The 23,001-nt window shown below is 37.8% G+C and overlaps 1 protein-coding gene across 4 annotated transcripts in view; it reads left to right on the forward strand.

The window, feature by feature from the left end:
* usp24 (ubiquitin specific peptidase 24) overlaps window positions 1-23,001 on the forward strand; it is a 65,738-nt gene that overhangs the window by 16,805 nt on the left and 25,932 nt on the right. Inside the window, exons 8-32 of one of the 4 annotated variants that reach the window (XM_084432481.1) lie at window positions 3,367-3,432; window positions 3,923-3,997; window positions 4,929-5,087; window positions 5,170-5,284; window positions 6,889-6,992; window positions 8,643-8,750; window positions 8,826-8,921; window positions 11,666-11,827; window positions 12,456-12,551; window positions 13,486-13,593; window positions 13,710-13,859; window positions 14,416-14,547; window positions 15,441-15,552; window positions 15,791-15,867; window positions 15,954-16,094; window positions 16,199-16,252; window positions 16,350-16,465; window positions 17,260-17,326; window positions 18,571-18,681; window positions 18,977-19,075; window positions 19,558-19,608; window positions 20,706-20,879; window positions 21,044-21,129; window positions 21,370-21,478; window positions 22,342-22,500. In XM_084432481.1, coding sequence (XP_084288607.1) covers window positions 3,367-3,432; window positions 3,923-3,997; window positions 4,929-5,087; window positions 5,170-5,284; window positions 6,889-6,992; window positions 8,643-8,750; window positions 8,826-8,921; window positions 11,666-11,827; window positions 12,456-12,551; window positions 13,486-13,593; window positions 13,710-13,859; window positions 14,416-14,547; window positions 15,441-15,552; window positions 15,791-15,867; window positions 15,954-16,094; window positions 16,199-16,252; window positions 16,350-16,465; window positions 17,260-17,326; window positions 18,571-18,681; window positions 18,977-19,075; window positions 19,558-19,608; window positions 20,706-20,879; window positions 21,044-21,129; window positions 21,370-21,478; window positions 22,342-22,500 — 2,727 coding nt within the window. The remainder of the gene's footprint in view (window positions 1-3,366; window positions 3,433-3,922; window positions 3,998-4,928; window positions 5,088-5,169; window positions 5,285-6,888; window positions 6,993-8,642; window positions 8,751-8,825; window positions 8,922-11,665; window positions 11,828-12,455; window positions 12,552-13,485; window positions 13,594-13,709; window positions 13,860-14,415; window positions 14,548-15,440; window positions 15,553-15,790; window positions 15,868-15,953; window positions 16,095-16,198; window positions 16,253-16,349; window positions 16,466-17,259; window positions 17,327-18,570; window positions 18,682-18,976; window positions 19,076-19,557; window positions 19,609-20,705; window positions 20,880-21,043; window positions 21,130-21,369; window positions 21,479-22,341; window positions 22,501-23,001) is intronic. The other 3 variants (XM_084432483.1, XM_084432482.1, XM_084432484.1) reach the window with 3 other exon arrangements.

The raw sequence follows: 23,001 nt of genomic DNA on the forward strand, positions 1-23,001 counted from the left end.
CCTCAAATGTAAATCTAATCTTTGCCGATGTTCTGTTATTTCCTCAACTGTTTTTTAACTACAAATACGAAAAGCTTAATACATATGTAAATGTGTAAAACACAAAATGGAAATAAACCGCAACTATGAAAACCATTACCATAACGGACTAAAACTAAACTGGATTGTAAAGAAACTTTGAAAATAGTTTCAAAGTGCCCCTATTATTAAGTTCCTAATTTTGTTTTGGACGTCTCCTACAATAGGTTTACATGAATTCAAGGTCAAAAACACTTAAATTTTCTCATAATATACATTGCAGCATCACCTCTCGGATCGATAAAGGATTCGGTCTTTCTAAGCCCCTCCTTTTGCGAGAGCCTACTCTGCTCTGATTGGTCAGGTGGCACAGTCTGTTGTGATTGGTCTATCACTTGCAATGCGTGTCTGAAACCATTGCCGTATCTGAATTTCAGCTCTGGATTAAGATTCCTCAACGCTTGATACACAGTAACACGAACAGTAACGATGGCGTCAGTTTTACCGTATCCAATCGAGCCCTGAATTCTCATCCTTTGGAAGTGCTTGCAAAGTGAAAATGGTCTCTTCTCAACTTGTCGACAACACAAACTAAACTCAGTTACAACTACAGTGTTTGAGGGTCAAAGTAGACTCTGTTCGCAGGCTGTCAATCAAGACCATAGACAGGCATTATGTAAATTTGTTACAAACCTAGGTAGGTTTGTGCAGGAAGTAAGACTGGAATTACTGACGACTCGTTTCAGGCAGTTCAGAATCGAATTTATCATAAATGTATCATGATAAATGATTGAAACTTTGCAGACCTTTTACAATTCACATATATTATACCCTACAGGACCTATATTACACACTACATGAAAGGTAATATCCAAAAAAAAAGCATAATGGGGGCACTTTAAAATTAAACCGTACTTGAAAATGCAAAATAACCTTGTACCACACCTTAAATGTAAAAGAGACAGGCTACGAGGTTAGATATCCCAGAAATGAGCAGGACTGGTCATCTCCGGGTTGAAAACTCTTGTTTAGTATAATAATGGAATGGCAAAGAAATGAATGGCTAATTCATGTGTCATCAGGTCAACAGAGTGAAGAAGAGCCTGAATGAAGAGAGGCAGTTATGAGAGAGAGAGAGAGAGAGAGAGAGAGAGAGAGAGAGAGAGAGAGAGAGAGAGAGAGAGAGAGAGAGAGAGAGAGAGAGAGAGAGTTGAACGAGGGCAGATTCTATTATAGCGTGTGTGCTAAAGAGCTCAGGATGTTTCTCACCATCACGGAGAGCATCCTACACACAGCAGACAGCGAGAAAGAGACGAGAGCAGGGGGATGAGAGGGAAAATGTGATGCCACATTCCTATGGGCAGAAAAAAGAGCATTCAGGCCAATTATTAATATACACACTAACAGAATTGCTCATCAAGCCCTCTGAGGTAATGCAGTTGTCTGAAAAAAAAACAATAAGAAGTGAGGTAGTGGGATAATGTCAAATAGTTCTACCGCGCAGCCCTCAAACACAAGCTAATAATGTTTCAATAGTCAGGCAGGAGAATAGATGAAACTGATAGATGGTAGTGATAGACAGGATGGTCAACTCGCTGTGATTTGGGTTTGGTTTATTCTGTTTTGTTTAAAAGTGTCCTTCCATGTGTGTGTTTTTTTTTTTTTAAATAACCCCTCAGAAAAGTATCTAATCTGGTCTGAGACAGACAGATAGATGCTCATAATGTTTGACAGCTTCCTTATTTTTAGCAGAAGAGGTGTCCGCTCTCCCCTTTAGTGCAAGCGTGTAAATGCTCCCCCTTGTCTTGGAGCTGTGAAGCCGCCTTGTTTTTGGTTCCGCCCGCTTGTCTTTTGAAGGTGGGCATTAGCATGATCTGGGTGCCAGGGCTGAGAGATAGAGCTGGCGACAGGGAAAAGATGCTTTGATTTAGGATTTGCATATTAATGGCCTTAACACAGGAACAGGAAGTTTGAGGCGACCGTAGGGAGGGAAATTCTTTTCAGGGGCACATACGACCTGCTGTGGCACGTAAAGGAAACTCCGCTGGTTCATCGCCAGCTTGGTTTTTAATCTCAGACATAAAGGGATGCCCTGCTACAGTAACCGTTTAATTCGTAGTGAGGGTACGAGTCAATTAAAGCAAGAAGACAAGAGAAGGATGCTGTCTTCTCTCCTCCACTGACTGGACTGATTCATTCTCTCTCTAATGGATGAGAAGTCATTAGATGCTGAACAGAGGAGTGATTCATCTGTGCTGACTCTCTGTTGGCAAATAGCTCTAAAGAGATGTAGGCCAGCAGAGAAATGTTATATAAAATTCCCTGATTTTGTAATTATGGCTCAGGATTTAATCTGGTGCATCTGAGTAGCCATGTGAAAGGGAAGTTCATTTTCCAAAATGAAAATTCTATCATTAAATACTCATCCTCATGTCGTTCCAAACCCGCAAGACCTTCGTTCATCTTCGGGACTGAAATAAAAATATTTTTTATGATATCCGAGAGGATTCTGAACCAGCCATAGGCAGCAACGTCATTGCAACTTTCAAGGCCCAGAAAGGTAGTAAAGACATCGTTAAAATAGTCCATGTGACTGCAGTGGTTCAACTTTAATGTTATGAAGCGACAAGAATACTTTTTGTGTGCAAAAAACAAACAACGATGTCTTTACTACCTTTCTGGGCCTTGAAAGCCTATTGCTGGTTCAGAAAGCTCTTAAAAATATCTTAATTTGTGTTTCGAAGATGAACGAAGGTCTTACAGGTTTGAAACGATATGAGGGTGAGTAATTAATGACAGAAATTGTATTTTGGGGTGAACTACCCCTTTAAGTCCGAGGTCTTCAATCCTGTTTCTGGAGGGCCACTGTCCTGCAGAGTTTCGTTCCAACCTGCTTCAGCACACCTGCCTTTGTATTATTCGCCAAGCGATCCTGATGAGCTGATTCAGGTGTGCTATTTTAGGGTTGAAACTAAACTCTGCAGGACAGTGACCCTCCAGGAGCAGTATTGAAGATCTCTGCTTTAAAGGGATACTTCACCTAAAAAGGGAAATTTTGTCATCATTTGCTCACCCCCATGTCATTCTAAATGTGTATGCTGAAATTTTAAAGAATCTTCTCATGGCTCTTTTCCATACAACGAAAGTTGATCTACAGAGATAGTTTGATTTTTTTTTTTTTTTTTGTCAAACTATCCCTTTAAGAGTTTTTTCAGCCCTTGTTGCCATGTCTTGTTTCCAGCTTAGAGACACATTTTGCTTTTAACAGGTGAAAAAAAAAATTTATTTGATGTTTCATCACTGATTTGTTTTTGTGGTAATATTCAGTGTGTGTGTGTGTTTCCTCAGTGTGTATCAGCCCTGGTTCAGCCGCTCGGTGTGTGTGCAGAATACCTCAACTCCAGCCTAGTACAGGTGAGTGTTTCCACAACTGATCTGTTCTCACTTTGTTACACGGATCCCTGGAATACTTGATTCTGATTGGTCCATGGTCAAGTCAGTTAATGGTTTATCTAGGTATTTTTTATCTAGTTAGACTAATTTAAGTTTTTTAATGTAGATAAGCTAGTTTTTCCAATTAAATAATCTTTGTAGTTTAAATAGTTACTTTGTAAAACATCTTTTGCTGTTTTTTAAGACACCAATTAAAAAAGGTCCTGTCAGAAATGCAGATAGATAGATAGATAGATAGATAGATAGATAGATAGACGGCTGACTGTACATTATTTCATAGTTTTATTTCAAGTATAGTTGAACCTTAGTGTTAATAATGTAGTTTTGATAGTGATATTGAATCAGAGTATAAATTTGAATAAACATGTTTATGGACAATTATCAGAGAAATATCAAGGACACTGTCATGTGATCTTTAGCTTAAAGTGGTTGTTTTTTTTGCATTTTGTAGCCCATGCTGGACCCAGTCATCCATAAGATGATAACATATGTGCAGAACCTGGAGGAGAAAGACCTGAAAGACAAGGTGAGGAACCTGCATGCTTTGTTCACTTTGGTTTGCAGTAGTGTGAGATTTTCACTGCTTTAAAGGGGTCATCGGATGCAAATTTCACTTTTATATGGTGTTTGCATATAAATGTGTCTTTGCAGTGTGTGGACACAACCACAATGAAAAAAATCCATTCACTCCTTTTCTTTTAGTCTTCAAAAAGCCTAAACCGTTTGGATTTTCTGAGCAGTATGATGTCATATTGCTCATGCTCCACCCACAACCACTGACGGACTGTCCCGTATTAGCATATTTCCGCCCTCTGCCATTAGTATACTGTCCGCCAAAGCAGCACTTTACGTGTCTTGTGTCAACATGCCCCATGGAAGAGAAGGGTGGGGTGAGCAGTTACTCATTATCATTTAAAGAGACATGCACCGAAACGGGTCGCTGTGAACAGAACTGTTTTTGAGGAGGTAAAAAGGGTGTTGTTTTACACAACCATTGAGGAATTTTAACCAAAGTATGTTACAAACTTTACATGAAGACCCTAAATAATCATTCCAACTTGTGGAAAATGGGCATCCGATGACCCCTTTAAAGCTGAAATTTTTGTATTTTGTTTAGTTTAAATATATTTTATAGGTTTACCCCCCACAAAAATGTAGCTCTTGTGGCTCAGTTGTATTATCAAAATAGCTAGTAACACCGTAACATTGACCTGACCAATGGCGTGAGTTTGGGGCGGGACTATCTGCTTGACTGACCAATGACAGATGGGCAACAAAAGTTGAAAGCAATAGTGTTGTGAATAATTCTTTGAAAAATGTTATGTTGCTTATTCGCACTGGTTTTGCTGTGTTCTTCAGGTTGTTTTAAATCTATTAAAATGATCATCCCATTTAAAATTTCTGTAATGGTCGACTTTGACTTTCTCTCTTTTATATACGTCTCTTTCTCTCTAAAGCGTTTGGTGAGTATTCCAGAGCTCTTGTCAGCTATTAAGCTCCTCTGCATGCGTTTCCAGCGGGAGCTGGTAAACGTCGTGGATGACCTTCGGTTGGACATCCTACTCCGAATGCTCAAGACGCCCCACTTCAGTGCCAAAATGAACTCCCTCAAAGAGGTTCAAATTCCTTTCTACATATTAGTGCTTAAAGTTCACGCCGGAGTTCTTCCCTCATGTTGACGGCTCTGTGCTCTGATAGGTCACCAAACTCATTGAGGAAAGCACAGTATCCAAGACTGTGAAGAACGCCATTGACACAGACCGACTCCTGGATTGGCTTGTAGAAAACTCTGTCCTCTCAATAGCTTTGGAAGGTAAGAAGTTCCCTGATCCAGTTTAACATATTAACAGTTAAGCTCATATCAAACCCATATTGGGCCTGTTAATCTTTGGTTTCATGATGTTTTACCACACAGGGGAAATAATAAAGAAAACAGGGTTTTTTAGATAAAGTTTTGAGATGAAATTTAGTCAGGGTTATTATCATTATCTAAAACTAAACCCATAAAAAAAAAAGCTATTTTAGCTAGTTGTTGAGGCAACATTCCTAATTTTCTCTTAGTTTGTTGAAGTACTAGAATAACTAAAACTAATAAATAAAAATGTATAAATGCAATATAGACTTTTGTAAAAAATAAATGCAGTATAGATTTTAAACTGATAAAAATTACAAAACACAAAAGTGAAAACAGAAAATATTAAATCTTAACAAATATTAACAAAACTGTAATAGTATTTTAATGATGCTAAAATAACTCTGTATTTAGTCTACAATGTAGATATAATTTAGCATTCCAAACTTCCCACATTTATATATTTATGCTTATTCGATATTCAGTCATTTTGCAGGGATGTAGTCTTTAATTTGATATGCAAAGAGGTTAGCCAATCACAAGGAGGACATTAACATATTCATATCTTAAGGTTACAGCCTGTTTAAAAAGTGTCAATGAGAAGGTGGAAAATACACATCTAATATTGTAATTATCACTGTTTCTGGTGAAAGAATTCGAGACTAATTTCATAAGTGATTGCTACAGTATAGAATACTACAAAAGCATGTAATACAGTCCCTTAAATACGGCTCTATGACGTGCCTTGTGTATATGGGGGTTCACACTTTCACACTAAGCAAATCATCAATGTGTTAAAGTGTTCAGAAGCCAGAATCTCAAACTGTTGCTTTGTGCCTAAAGTCTTTTCACCTCACCCACTCATTTGTGTCATCATCTCTTTATTCAATGGTCTTCATTTAACACTGCCTCATTGTCTTTTCTCTCTTTGTTCTGTTTGCATTTCTTATGACACTCTTTTTTTTTTTTTTCTCTCTTTCTCTTTTGCTCTTCTCTTTCACTTTAATGCCTTTATTTGGTTTAACTTTCTCTTTACTTCTTCCTTTCATTTTATTTTGTTTTACTTTCATTTTTCTATGCCTCTTTGCCAACTTTCTCTTTCACTTGCGCTCTCGCCCTCTTTTGCTTATCGTTCTAAATGTCCTCAGTATATGTTCTTTTTTTTGTGGAATGACAGAAATCATCAGTTTTATTTTCATAAGGATTTTGTTTGTCATTTTCCTTTTCAATTCTTCTGTGTGGTTCTTGGGTTGCTCTGTAAAAAAAAAAATCAAGCTAAAGTTAATGTAAAGTTAATGATTGTAAAGTTCAGGGTAAAACAAAAAAAATAATTTTTTTATTTATTTTTTATTTACAGATGAATAACTTTAAGGGTTTTTTACATCTGTGGGGTTATAATGGATCTAGTTTCTAATTTTTTTGAGAGTGCAATATAAAATGTTTTTGTGAGTTTGTTTTTGTTTTTGAAGTTATTTTTTAAAGTTTTAAGAACGAATAAAATAAGTAAAATATTTCAATGTCTCTCTCTCTCTCTCTCTCTCTCTCTTTCTCTTTCTGTGCTGTAGGAAACATTGACCAAGCCCAGTACTGTGACAGAATAAAGGGAATCATTGAGCTGTTGGGCAGTAAGCTCTCATTAGATGAACTCTCCAAAATATGGAAAATACAGGTAAGCTTTTATAGATATTCATCAACTCTGTGCTCCCTCAAAGCTGCATGAACTTCTGACATTGATTCTCAGAAATATTCTGCACAGAATGCTCTAAAATTTCTTTTTGAATAAGAACTAAATGAATGGAGAGCATTTCAGTTGGCGTTCATCTGCTTTCCTATTGATTTTCAGGATGGAAATGAAGCTGAACAATCCTGAGATTTAATTCATAACAAAAGGACTACATCATTTAGTTTAACTTGATGTACTAAGTGCAGTTACTAATAATATAACATGTTTATTTCTTGGAAATGCACATCTGACAGTAAAGCACTGTACTTGAGTTGAGATGCAGATCAAATTAACCTTTATTAACAACAGTACCACTCAAAGACCTAATTTTTATAGTGAAAAATGGAAATATTCTACTCTTAAATGTACATTTGTTCTTCAGTAGTAGCTTACTGAACTGACCAACAGCTTCAGTGATTATAAAATGAGTGCTTTGTTAAAGTTTTTGTTTTTCATGAGTCATGACCCTATGTGACATACTTTACCCACCATCTATTGGTTATAGTGGTCATTTCATATCTTTTTATTTTTAGATAAGTGTTTGTTTGCCACCAAGTGTAATATATCAAAATAACTAACTATCATTTTAAGAGCTTTAAGTGCTGGAAAAAGTGTGACGCACTTGAAAGTCCTTTGAAAAGTGCTTGAATTTCTCTCTCAACAGGTTGTACAAACCCTGAAATGAATAATGTAAAAACATTCAACCATTTCTGCCACAATCATGGTTACAGTTAGCTTTACTACATTAAAGGTATAGCGGAGGATTTTCCCGAATTTTAGAAAAGAACCGCCCTCTCTACTTTTTTAAAAAATGCACATGCGCAACACTCTACCTGCTCCCGAGAGGGAACGCCTATTAAACGTGTGCACGAGAGAGCATGCACGAGCTAATCATAGCTTACATTTACTTTTACTAGCAGTGATTTTAAATGGATTTCTCCAAATAGCATGCTAAACTTTACCTGTCAAGTAGAAACTTCGCGACTGAGGCATCAGTGGGAAGCCCAACCTGTGTTTTGAGCGCACGCCATCGTGTGAATCGTGTGCACGAGCACGTACGACGGCCTTACGTAAACATATCACCAGAATGATTGACACTTAGGAGGACCAATAGTCTTGATGATCCACCCGGAAAAAGAAAATCCTCCGCTATACCTTTAAATCCCTGGTGAAAAACCTTCTATAGTTGTTCGTTCATGGCACAATGTTTCTTGTGGTTTCAACGTCAGCGCTGTTTGTTCTGATATCTGTGGTTTTTAACAGAAAAATATTTTCTGCTTCTCAGTAGGCCTTACAGTGATGTTATTAATACTGTTGAGAATCCAAACGCTTTCTCACTGGATCTCCCAGCGCTGTTTTTTTTTTTCAGCGCTGTCGCATGATTGAGATCGGCCCCAAAACGCTGTTGATGTGTTAATGAAAGGCTAAAACGCATTTAATTATATTATATTATATTTTATTATATTATACGGTATACAGTATTTTCTTTGATATATATAGCTTTTTTTTATAAAAAAATTGCCATTAAATTTAAGTTCATGTAGTTTGGTTATATATGAGCAAAAAGTTTAAAGTTGTATCCTATTTTGTGTACAGGCTGGTCAGTCCTCCACTGTGATAGAGAACATCCACACCATCATCGCCGCTGCTGCAGTCAAGTTCAACTTTGACCAGCTCAGCCACCTCTTCGTCCTCATACAGAAGGTCTTGTCCATCTTCCTTTGGACTCTTTCATCTTTTTAAACTGTGTTTTTGACTTTAACCCTGTGTGTTTTTCAGAGCTGGGAGGTGGAGAGTGACCGCGTGAGACAGAAGCTTCTGAGTCTGATTGGACGGATCGGCAGGGAGGCTCGCTCCGAGGCAACCACAGGAAAGGTGTGTGTCGTCAGAATTAAACTGCATGTGTATTTCTGTCCCACACCTGAAAGTTGAGCTTTGAACCTGCCTAGCTGTTGATAAGCTGCTCTGCGGAAATGCGAACGGCTGTGATTGAAGTAGAATTGTTGAAGCTAGTGAAAGTTTCTTATTATTGCACTGCACTGATTTACAGTTTAACATTAAGAATTGATTTACATTTCAAATCATAAAATGTAGGAATATAAATATAAAATGTACAGAAACAAAATACTGCACAAGGTTGAAATACATCAATATTCTATTCATCTGTTTTTTTAAACCCAAACTGCCTGTGTATTATATTAGATAAATGTTATTACTGATAAGAATTGTATGATATATATATATATATATATATATATATATTCACATAATATATATATATTCACATAATATATATATATATATATATATATATATATATATATATACACTGCTCAAAAAAATAAAGGGAACACTTAAACAACACAATGTAACTCCAAGTCAATCGCACTTCTGTGAAATCAAACTGTCCACTTAGGAAGCAACACTGATTGACAATCAATTTCACATGCTGTTGTGCAAATGGAATAGACAATAGGTGGAAGTTATAGGCAATAAGCAAGACACCCCCAATAAAGGAGTGGTTCTGCAGGTGGTGACCACAGACCACTTCTCAGTTCCTATGCTTTCTGGCTGATGTTTTGGTCACTTTTGAATGCTGGCGGTGCTTTCACTCTAGTGGTAGCATGAGACGGAGTCTACAACCCACACAAGTGGCTCAGGTAGTGCAGCTCATCCAGAATGGCACATCAATGCAAGCTGTGGCAAGAAGGTTTGCTGTGTCTGTCAGCGTAGTGTCCAGAGCATGGAGGCGCTACCAGGAGACAGGCCAGTACATCAGGAGACGTGGAGGAGGCCGTAGGAGGGCAACAACCCAGCAGCAGGACCGCTACCTCTGCCTTTGTGCAAGGAGGAGCAGGAGGAACACTGCCAGAGCCCTGCAAAATGACCTCCAGCAGGCCACAAATGTGCATGTGTCTGCTCAAACGGTCAGAAACAGACTCCATGAGGGTGGTATGAGGGCCCGACGTCCACAGGTGGGGGTTGTGCTTACAGCCCAACACCGTGCAGGACGCTTGGCATTTGCCATAGAACACCAATATTGGCAAATTCGCCACTGGCGCCCTGTGCTCTTCACAGATGAAAGCAGGTTCACACTGAGCACATGTGACAGACGTGACAGAGTCTGGAGACGCCGTGGAGAACGTTCTGCTGCCTGCAACATCTGTGATGGCAAATGCCAAGCGTCCTGCACGGTGTTGAGCTGTAAGCACAACCCCCACCTGTGGACGTCGGGCCCTCATACCACCCTCATGGAGTCTGTTTCTGACCGTTTGAGCAGACACATGCACATTTGTGGCCTGCTGGAGGTCATTTTGCAGGGCTCTGGCAGTGCTCCTCCTGCTCCTCCTTGCACAAAGGCGTTAGTAGCGGTCCTGCTGCTGGGTTGTTGCCCTCCTACGGCCTCCTCCACGTCTCCTGATGTACTGGCCTGTCTCCTGGTTGTGCATCCATGCTCTGGACACTACGCTGACAGACACAGCAAACCTTCTTGCCACAGCTCGCATTGATGTGCCATTCTGGATGAGCTGCAATACCTGAGCCACTTGTGTGGGTTGTAGACTCCGTCTCATGCTACCACTAGAGTGAAAGCACCGCCAGCATTCAAAAGTGACCAAAACATCAGCCAGAAAGCATAGGAACTGAGAAGTGGTCTGTGGTCACCACCTGCAGAACCACTCCTTTATTGGGGGTGTCTTGCTTATTGCCTATAACTTCCACCTATTGTCTATTCCATTTGCACAACAGCATGTGAAATTGATTGTCAGTCAGTGTTGCTTCCTAAGTGGACAGTTTGATTTCACAGAAGTGTGATTGACTTGGAGTTACATTGTGTTGTTTAAGTGTTCCCTTTATTTTTTTGAGCAGTGTATATATATATTATGTGAATATTTATATTATGTGAATATTTATGGAATGCTTTTTTGAATTTTGAAAGCTTTGAATAGATTATGGGATTTTTTTTTTTTTTTTTTTCTATATGGTGGTAAAATCAGTGTCCGGTGTATTATAATGATTATGGTAATACGCTTGTAAATGAGCGCAGGTGTATGCTTGGAAACACATGGCACTGATGAAGGGTTAAACCCGAAAACGTTTTGCGCACCTTGCACTTTTTTTCACTTTCACATGCCACTTGAATGTGTTCTGGTTAAACCTGGTTAAAGTTATTTTTGACAATAGATTTTAATATTCTACTTACCATTTAATATGCTACCACCTACACTACCGTTCAAAAGTTGTAAGTCAGTCTGATTTAAAAAAATATATAATAATAATACTTTTATAAATACTGTTAGAACATTCTGTTTTCTTACTGTTAATCAAACAATCCTGAATCATCATATTAGTGAATGAATGAATCATTCATAGAATGATTTCTGAAGGATCATGTGACACTGAAGAAGAATGGAGCAATGATGCTGAAAATTCAGCTTTGATCACAGAAATAAATTAAATTTTAAAATATATTCAAATAGAAAACAAGACATTTTTAATTGTAATATTATTTCACAATATCTCTGAATTTTTTTATCAAATAATTGCAGCTTTGTTGAACATAAGTGACTTCGAAGCGTGACAAAAAATGAACAGTATCTGTGTTTTTTGTGGTTTGTCAGGTGTTGGAGGTATTGTGGGAGTTGGCGCATCTCCCCACCTTACCTACCAGTCTAGTGCAGCAGGCCCTGGAAGAACACCTGACCATCCTCAGCGACGCGTACGCCGTCAAAGAAACCATCAAGAGGAACTACATCATCAAATGCATCGAGGACATCAAGAAGGTGAGCTGATACCATCATTCTCAAAATTACAATAATGGCCTAGACTCTTAAGTCTGTTGCACACTTCAACTTCAGTGTTTCAGTTAATCAACTAATAGGAATCTGATGATTTTTTTTATTTCATGATGTGACTCTGCTACATTATTATTTTGTTTTTCTATCATTATGGAAAGTCACTGTCTGGCTTGCTTCTGGTGGTCTGAATTGGAGTGAGAGTCTCTCACTCTCACACAGATCTTCTGTACTCCTCCATCTGCTTTGTGCTCCTTTCTGAAAATCCATATTCGGATGGTTACGGACCGTAAACACAAAACAAACACACAGAAACGCAATGACACACATTTTTGAGCTTCCTGGCTTCTCTTTCAGGCTAGAATCTGTGCAGTGGGCTATTTTAAGAGCTGATCCTTGGAGTATAAAGGTGTTATTCTGTCTCTAGTGCTAGATCTATATTTTTGGCACTCTAGTTTCAGCTTGCCTCAACTCACCCCAAACACACACACACACACACACACTTTCACTTTGCTCAATCTTTGCGCTTCAGCCTCTGGTGTGATTTGGGTGCAGCGTCTGCCGCAAAAATTCTTTAGTGGCAGTCACTGAATACAACTGAAGTTTATCTCTTTAGATGCAAATACAGGAGGATTCAAAGTCTCCCAGCGAGTCACAGGTCTCTTTTCTTACTGGCTCCTGGGGCAAGAAGAAACCGAGCTCATTGGCTAAAGTAAGATAAGACCCATCCCTTTAGATTAACACTGACCAATCATAACTCAGCCTGAATCTCACATGAACAGAATTTGATTTGCAAACTGATGATTGCCACTTGATTCACGTGGAAGTACTGTAAAGATGTGTGTGATTTACAAAGGGCACCTGTAGGGGTTTGATCTTCAAATCCAAATATTAACTAATGACTTGTTGACTATTGGCTTTAAGCTGTTTTTGGACCATTTGAAACGTTTGGAAATCAGTGACTCTAACCAAAGCCTGGGGTAATAGAGGGGTCAATGACGTGGTTCTAATATCTTTGTTCTATTTATTCATTTAATAAAAAAATTAAAAAGTTTGATATTTTTGGGAGGCATAAAGTCAAAAAAAATTCTGGAGTTACAATTGTCCTGATATCACAGTGAAGAATAAGGCCTCATTAAAAGAAGAAAAACATAAAAAAACATAAATAAAAAAAACTTAAAACAGAAATTGATGTCATAGAGAGGACCCCTGCAAATGTCAATAAGTCTCTTAAAATATCAGATAATTTGACCATTTTATGACGAGACGGAGTTAGTTCAGGTTTTAAAATGTCATGTGGGATGACTCTTCATGAATTAATAGTAATAGAAAAAAAAAGTGATTCTTTTTGTTTACTTAAAAAATCACTTTTTATTGTATTTCCAATTCATTTATGATGACGGGTCAAATTGACCCGAGGAGAGGATTAAAACAACTTTTCTTTTATTTTACTTTATGTTTACACCACATGACATTTAGAGTCATTATATTGAAAATGATATAAAAGCTTTATTAAACCATATGAAAGTAAACACTTATACGTCATTGACCCAGATGGAGATTGCTGTATTCAATAAATGCACCGTGTGTGTTATGGTCGATGTCGTTGTGTGTTTAATATCTGTGTGTTTGTGCTTGTATTGTAGTCATCTCAGCAGACTAACCCTCAGACAGTGTGGGTGGTTCCAGCCTTGCGGCAACTTCACGAGATTACCCGGTCTTTTATCAAACAGACCTACCAGAAACAAGACAAGGTAGGTGCAGACAGCATCCAGAAGGACCATCTGGCCTGTTCTTTTTTTTTTTCTTTTTTTTTTTACCCATGCTGCTACGTAAGCTATACACTATTTTTTTTTTTCTTCTCTATCAGAGTATAATCCAAGACCTGAAGAAGAACTTTGAGATAGTGAAGCTGATCACAGGCTCTCTGGTGTCATGTCATCGCTTGGCCGTGTCCGTCGCTGGATCCAATGGTCTTTCTGGGTCCACACTGGTTGATGGGCGGTACACCTATCAGGAGGTATGCTGTCACATGTCCATTTTCTTTTAGTCATATAGAGAACTTGATGTTTTCCAATTTCCAATTAATATGATAAAGTGCAATTTAGAATTGTATTATTTAAAAGAAAAAGTACAATGAACCGTTACATTTTTGGTACAGTTACCATTCAAAAGTGTTTTTTTATGTTTTTAAAAGAAATGAATACATTTATTCAGCAAGGATGCATTAAATTGATCAAATGACTCTGATAAAGAGACTATTATAGACTATTTATCAAATAATCCTGAAAAAATGTATCATGGTTTCCACAAAAATATTAAGAAGCACAACTGTTGTCAACAAAAATAATAATTATAAATGTTTCTTGAGCACCAAATCAGCATATTAGAATGATGTATGTATTCACAGATGAGTCATATTGTTATTTGACTGAAGAATTAGCACAGGACAAAAATATATTTGTAGACTACAGAGGTGACTCATGTTATGCCTCAGATTTAAAAAGAATCCAGAAGAGAAAGTGGGGTTTTGACCTCCTGATGTTATCATTTATTTATTTTTCACATTATTCCAGTATCTGGAGGCTCACTTGAAGTTCCTCGCGTTCTTCCTGCAAGAGGCCAGTCTGTACCTGGTCTGGAATAGAGCCAAAGAGATCTGGGAATGCTTGGTGTCCGGCATGGATGTGTGCGAGCTGGATCGAGAGGTGTGGTGGTGTTGGTCTTTTGTTTTTTGCGTTTGGTTTTGGCCTTTAAAAAAAAAAAAAATGTAATCATGCCATTTATACAACTCTGTATGTGGGTGCTTGAAAAGAAAAGCGGCAAAAGCCACATGCTTAGGCTAAATGCCATTGTTTTTAGTAACTTAGGCCCTGTTTATACCTGGTATTAAGATGCGTTTTGGTCGATTGGATCACAAGTAGACGAGAGAGACACATTCCCAGTTACACCTGGTGTTTTAATCCGTCTCTTTAGTCCACTTTCAACCACTTCCGTCCTGATTTCTTCGAGGGGACGGCTATGGGAGAGTAAATGTAATGTTTTTTTTTTCAGTTCTTTCGATCTAATGCCGAAATTAGCTCGCGCAACTTACATTTGAGCGTAACCAGAGACGATGGAAAAACACACAGAGAGCAGCAGCTTTCGTTTCTGCTCTGATAGCCACAAGACTATGTATGTGCGTGTTAGAACACAGGAATGGTGAGATAACATTGCGCTTGTAGTTTTTTCATCTTCAAACCAAACTTGGGTCTTCAGCCAACAAAGTTTAAATCCCGTCTGGCTAGCGCGCTTCCCATAATGTTTACAGTAGGCTGTCTTTTGTGGCTGTTCGACTTCAGTTGAATTTTTGTCTACCTCTGGAAGTGGTCGAAAGTGGACAAGCTCAAAAGGTTTTAGAACCCATTTACACCTGTATTTAGCATCGTCCACTTGTGATCTGATCGACCAAATCGCATCTTAATACCATGTGTAAACAGGGCCTTATTTATGCTAACATTAAAGTGTATTTAATGGCTTTTCAGCTCTGTAGTGTAGAAATTGTTGTTGCATTTTAACAAGCTAAGTGGTAGTTTTGATGATGTTCGTCTCCCTGCTGTAGATGTGTTTCGAATGGTTCACTAAGGGACAGCATGATCTAGAGAGTGACGTTCAACAGCAGCTCTTTAAAGAGAAGATCCTCAAGCTGGAGCCTTATGAAATCACTATGAATGGTAAGATTTCAACCACAGAGTTCACTTCCCACTTCCACTAAAAACCACAGTAATTCAACATTAAGCAAGTATAGCATCTTGAGGTATTGCATCCTGTACATCTGCAGGAAACCACTGTGGTTACTGTGTTAAATCTGCCCTCGCAGAAAAATGACCTCATTAGCACCATGGGGTGGAGTGGCATGAAGTGGTACTAGGAGAATGTGAGTGTTCTGAGGCTTTCATCAATGTCTTACAGGGTTTAACCTCTTCAAGACCTTCTTTGAGAATGTGAACCTCAGTGACCACCGTCTCAAACGCCAGGGAACACAACTGGTATGAGATTCCCAGCTTGTTCTCAGTGAAATTAAAGTCTAGACTGGCAAAAACAAACAAAATATAAATATGATTAATTCTCTCAGTGTGTGGAGCGATTGGATCTGGCTGGGATGGACTTCATCTGGAGAATCGCAATGGAATCTCCAGACGAGGACATCGCAAATGAAGCCATACAGCTCATCATTACCTACAGCTACATTAACCTCAACCCCAAAATGAAGAAGGTCAGCAGTCAAACCCTGATTTTTCATTAATCACGCCATTCCAGTAGATATAGTTTCTCCATAATTCTCTGTTAATAAACCTTTTCTTTGTGTGTTTTTTACAGGACTCAGTATCTCTACATAAGAAATTCATTGCTGACTGCTATAAGAGATTGGAAGTGAGTGTTACAGTGTGAAATGACACCCCCACGCCCCCCCCCCCCCCTTCTCTTGTGATGATAATTGTGATAAAACTCATCTTTATATCACACACAGGCTGCTAGCTCTGCGCTGGGTGGCCCGACCCTCACACATGCTGTTACACGGGCAACCAAGATGCTGACAGCCACTGCTATGCCAACGGTCGCCACATCGGTGCAATCTCCATCTAGGTATGATTGAGGACTAGCTTTTAGGCTAGTTGAGCAGCTTTTAGATCAGTTGATGAGATCCAGCTGATGTTGTTGGTTGCATTTTCATTGTCTTAAAGGTATAGTGGAGGATCTTTCCGAATTTTAGATGAGACCCGCCCTCTCCACTTTTTGAATAAGTTTGATTGATTCACCAGAATGATTGACAATTAGGAGGACCAATAGTATAGGTGATCCACCCGGAAGTAACAAATCCTCCATTATACCTTTAAAATAATGAATGCCCTTTTGCATTACTTTTATAAATTTAAGAGTCCAAAGCAATTTTGATTAGGAATAATTTAGGGGAAAAAAAACACAAGTAGAATAGTACCAAAGCTGGAGCAGAGGGATTTAATTGTACGGTAATTAACTAAGAGCAGTACTGTAGTAATTAGAATATAAGAATTATAGTAATAAACAAATAATAAAATAATTGTAAGGGGGAAAAAGGGGGGAACGTTTAGGGAGTCTGTTCAGTTGAAGAAACATTTTTTTGTTGATCACTAATAGCAGTAAGTCGAGTAGAATAACACACACCTTTGCAGGTTAGGTTGGTTTGGTTTGGTTTTTGTTTTTGTTTTTGTTTTTGTTTTTGTTTTTGTTTTTGTTTTTGTTTGTGTTTGGTTTGTTTTGAACAATTCATATCCCACATTTACCTTGTCATTAAAGTAACATTAAAGTCTTAACTGAACTGAAGGTTGTTCTGACGTAATTTGATATCAAGATTGACGTTAAAATTTAACCCATTGAAATTCATAATCATCTGTCCTCAGGTCAAGTAAACTGGTGATCATTGAAAGACTTCTGTTATTGGCAGAGCGCTACGTTATCACAATAGAGGTGAGTGCTGATACACACACACACACACACACACACACACACACACACACTCTGGGACATATACATTCATGTGACACTGCTAAACATTATTAGCTCAAGTTCATCCTGTATTGAATGATGCTTTAATATTCATCTTAAATGACTTACAGTTTATCTCTGTTTGAAAGCCCCAGTCAGTCTCTGCAAAGAAACCAGCAAGCTGTAAAAATCAGGCGTAACAGCAACATTGAATGACAGACTTTGCTTATTAATTGTCTTAATGTGTTATAGTTGTCAGACTTGCAGCTGTAGAACGATGGTTGACTGCAATATTCACCGTCTCCCCGTTTCTCCAGCTGTTCGATTCCGTGCTGAAATCTGCCACAGAGTCTGTCACATCATTTAGCACAATCAGGAATAATCATGCCAGGACACAGCGAAAGTGATCCGATGTGGTGTTGATTCCTGTGTGTGTTTAGAAAGAGAGGCAGACATTTTGACACCCGTTCAGTTTAACAGATACTAATTGGTCGGTTATTGACTGACATTTGGCGCAGGAAGTGCTTTTGGACTTGTTCATGTGAATTTGAGTAAATCATGTAATATGAAGCTCAGTAGCATATTTTGGGCATTCATTACCCCATTCATTGAAATGCTTATTCAATGAAAACTGATTTGAAGTGGCAGGTTTATTGCTGTAAGATATGCATGAGCACCATAACGCCATCTAATGTTACATTTACCTCTTTACCTCTAGCTTTTATATTATTAAGAATAAGATATTTGATATATTATATTAATATATGCATTATATTTGATTTATGTATGTCTTAATTATTTAATATACACTACCGTTCAAATGTTTGTGATAAATTTTTTGGTTCCATTTTTTTTGTTAAAAAAACAGTAATATTGAGAATTATCATTACTTTTTTATTATTATTTTAATATATTTCAGATGTCATTTATTCCTGTGGCATCAAAGCTGAATTTTCAGCATCATTACTCCAGTCTTCAGTGTCACATGATTCTTCAGAAATCATTCTAATATAATGATTTGGTGTTTAAAAAACATTTGTTATTAATATCTGCGTTGAAAACAGTTTAATTACTTGAAATATCTCTATTTGAAATAGAAGATTATACATTTCTTTGTCTCTTTTGGCAGCCGACATTTTAAATTATTACACATCCACACTGGTTTGAGTTGTAAAATGTGTTTCCGGGTCAAAGCGACTCAAAATGAACCACTGGATCTGTTTCAGGACCTGTATTCTGTTCCTCGAACGATTCTACCTCATGGAGCGTCTTTCCATGGCCATCCTGTTACGCTTCACATCACTTACGAATCTACCAAAGACACATTCACCTTGGAGGTAACGGCACAAGCACACACTTCCTGGAGACAAAACTCCCTTTTCCTTCTGGCACCCGCACACACTCATGACAGATTGTAAGCAGGGTTGATATAAATGACAAACATTCTCCCTATTTGGAGAATAGAGGAACACTGATAGATAGCAGGTGGACATTCGGCATGGACACAAAGGTCTGTTGTGTGACCATTTGTTTTGTAGACTCAACTGACTGTCATTTGCTTTGCCTTATTTGAAAGGATGAATCAAAATGGCCCTGATGTGTTTGTGTACATGTGAATGTGAATGTGTGCAGGCCCACAGCAACGAGACTATCGGCAGCATCAGGTGGAAGATAGCGGAGCAGCTCAGCTGTCCGGTGGACAATGTGCAGATATTTGCCAATGACAGCATGGTGAGTCAAACACTAACTGTGATCCGTCTTTGAGCTTTGAAACTTTGCAGACCTTTTACTTCGCAAACAGATATATAGCACACTACATGAAAGGTAATATCCAAAAAAAGCATAATAGGGGCACTTTAAATTTTGAATTAGCTTTTATTTTTGTATTATCAGTTGTAGAATTTTTTTTTTTTTTTTTTTTTTTTATAATTTAAGTTTTAGTTTTGGTGTAAGTTTTAATCAACAATAATATTCACAGATGTAAACAATACAATTTTATCAACATCCAATAACTGCCTGCAGTGGACGAAGGGCCTGTTTACACCTGGTCACTTCATGTGTTTTTACTGATCTGATTTGTTGAAACGGTTCCATTTGACACTTGGCCACATAAATGTGTCTCCGCAAAACGAATATAAATTCGATCTTAAATTTTAAACGGAGTTCACGTCAACGAAAGCAAAAGATATGAGCTGCATTTTATTTATCATCAGCTAATTTCAAGATCAAAGACTGCAATAGGAGAGAGAGCGCCATCAGCACTGGTAAGATCATTTAGTCTCACTACTTTTAATGAAGATGATTGTGTGTTGAGTGTCTGTGACACTTTCAGTTTCATTTTCAGCAGTTTGATATCGGCTTGCTGAAGAGATACTCAGCTACTTGTCTGCGGCGACGAGTGTTGCAGTAGCGCTGTCATATCTGGCTATAACATGTTATATAGCCTATAGCACACTTGCACGTTTATTTTATTTTTACATATGTGTTTTCAACAACCAGATGCATTTACACTTATCCAGTTAAAGGGATATCTCATAAATTGACATGCTGGTATATTAGTCTGCTGTCCCTTTAAGACCTGATGCACGGAGCCATTATACTGTTACACATGCATTAAAACATAACTGACTGTGTTTACATGAATACTTTAAACGCTATAAGCAGTGGGAAGGAAACTCAAATTAGTTCTGAGAGGCAGCTGCATGTGTACGCGCTTTGGGTGTCAGCACAAAATCTGCGGGAATGAGTAAAATGATGTGCAGTTCCACTACAAAATTTAAGCCCTTTAACGCCAACAATATTCATCCGGAGTGAGTGAGGGGAGGCGGGTTTATGTGTCAACTCGCAGTCGGAGAGATGAGAGAACGAGAAAGCGCGTGTATCTATTCTGCGGAAAATGAGTATTGGAAGCTTTTAAAAATAAATTCAGATGCCTTTTTAAAAGACTACAATTGAAAAATGTATATATTATATATAAAATATATATAGTATATATGCGTTATACCACCCGTATTTGGAGGGTGTTGAGAGCTAGTGCTCTCAAATGTTAGTCTGGAGCCCTGATTTTTATTAACTAGCGTTAACAAAGATAAATAATTACTGTAACAAATCCATTACTCATTGTTAGCTAATTCATTACTGTTAAATAATGACACCTTATTGTAATATTTTAAAATGTTTGGTATTTTTATTGAGTTAAATAATAGATTGTGGAACACAAAATGAGAATAATTAAAAACAGAAATGTATGTAGCTCTTTCGCGTCTAATGAAAGTTTATAGCAAACAAGCACTTTGTATAAACTCCATTTGTGTGTAGTAAGTACTCATACTAAGTGGTCTGAATTAAATGTGCATTCCAGCTGACGATGAATCGTGACCAGAAGCTGTTGAATCAGCTGGGTTTCTCTGATGAGCAGAGTCTGACGGTGAAGAGCTCAGGAACGGGCACTCCGTCAGGCAGTTCGGCGGACAGCTCTGCCTCGGCCAGCTCCAGCAGCAGCGGGGTCTTCAACTCGGCGTACGCTCTGGAGCAGGTACATACACACACTGATCTGACTTATCAAAGTTTGCTGCTACTCATTGGATCAAGTACACTTTAATGGTGCAAGTGCTGTACTTTTATATTGTCTACCGACAATTTTAGGTGTCCTTGCTAAATAAAAGTATTAACGTCTTTCTTTCATGTGTGTGATTGCAGGAGAAATCTCTTCCTGGTGTGGTCATGGCATTGGTGTGTAACGTCTTTGAGATGCTTTATCAGCTTGCTAACTTGGAGGAACCCAGGTAAACAACCTATGACAATTGATGGTTATCCTATCATTTATTTGAAGGGATAGTTGACCCAAAAATGTTAAATCTGACATTATTTGCTCAACTTCACCGGTATGCTGTTTTTTCTTTATTATTTTAATGATTGATTTTGCTTCACAGGGGAACCCTTTCGCTTCACTGGCGTATATTGTATTTTGTGATTTTTTTTTAGTTGACTTGTAATGACTGTGCGGCCATCTTGTTCCTATCCAGAATAACTTTGCGTGTGAGGAAGTTGTTGCTGCTCATCCCGACAGACCCAGAGGTGCAGGACGCCCTTGATAACTTTGTGCCAAAAGAGTCCAGCGTCTGGAGTCACCAGGTACCTGAATGCCTCTCCTTGACTTTGAATAATATTGGATACAATTTCCAGATTTTTTTTTTTTTCTCCATGTAGTCAAAATAGTACAGAATTTTATGTTTCACATGTTCTTAAAAATCTATTGATCTAATGACTTATCCTTAAATATTTTATTAAGCAAAAAATATTGTAGACGAATATATACTACCATTCAAAAGTTTGGGGTCTCTTCTGCTCACCAAGGCTGCATTTATTTGACCAAAAATACAGTAAAAACAGTAATATTGTGAAATATTTTTACAATTTAAAATAACTTTTCTGTTTTAATATCTTTTAAATAAATGTATTCCTATGATGGTAAAGCTGAATTTTCAGCATCATTACTCCAGTCTTCAGTGTCAAGAATTTTTTTAAGCTGCTTAATGTTTTTGTGTAAACCGTGATAAAAAATTTTCCACAATACTTTGACGAATAGAAAGTTCAAAAGAACAGTATTTAATTAAAATAGAAATCTTTTGTAACATTACAAATGTTTTTACTGTCACTTTTGATCTGTTTAATGTGCCCTAACTGATAATAATTTTCTTAAAAAGAAATCAGATTGACCTCAAACTTTGGTAGTGTGTAGTTTTGATTAAAATTATGGAAATTATTTAATAGTTTTGAGGAGTTTACTATTATTATATTGTATGTAGAAATTTGTAATAGTAAAGAATGAGTTGGTGTAACTGGTAGTTTAGGGGAAATAGAGTCAGATGTGATCCCTGGCTGGATGACTCAGCACTTTTAAGAGCCGTAACAGTCATGTGACAGTGTTTTGTTTTTAGAAGGATGCACACTGAAGACAGTAAATACCTTTTCTCTCTCTCTCTCTGTCTCATCAGAAAACTCTGTTCACACTGGGGTCTGGCTCTCAGGCCTCGAAGTCTCCATCTCTGTCCAGTAAACAGCAGCACCAGCAGAGTGCAGCATCTATCCTGGAGTCTCTGTTTCGTTCTTCTGCCCCGGGCATGTCCACATTCAGAGTGCTCTATAACCTGGAGGTTTGTCATGCATTTCTCACATTGAAGTTGTTCAGAGACTATATGTAAGCCAGTCATGGGCTAAAACAGTGTAAATAATGTCTCTGTGGCACTTTCAAAACATTGCTCTGTTTTTCTGTTTGTTTGAATTGTCCAACATGTCAACTTCTGGATCAATCAATGTCACACATTTAATTACCTGTTTGACTGAACCATTCAGTCATTCCTCTCAGTTTTTACACGCGTTATTGTGTTGATCGCATGTGTCAAGTGCAATCATTCAACCCTTTTACGAAAGTTATTATTCAAAGAAATTATCAAACAAAAATGTTTACGTTTATCAACCATTAAAAACCATTTTTTGTACGTATTTTGTACATGTATACTATTTTGTATGTATGCACTGCTGTTCAAAAGTTTTTGAAAAAAATGAATTCCGCATGAAAGCATTACATTTCTTAAGACATTTAGAATCTTATAAGACATTTCTATTTCAAATAAATGCTGCTCTATTTATCACAG

This window comes from Rutilus rutilus, assembly GCF_951802725.1.
Source record: "Rutilus rutilus genome assembly, chromosome: 15".
In the NCBI taxonomy this organism is placed as follows: Eukaryota; Metazoa; Chordata; class Actinopteri; order Cypriniformes; family Leuciscidae; genus Rutilus; species Rutilus rutilus.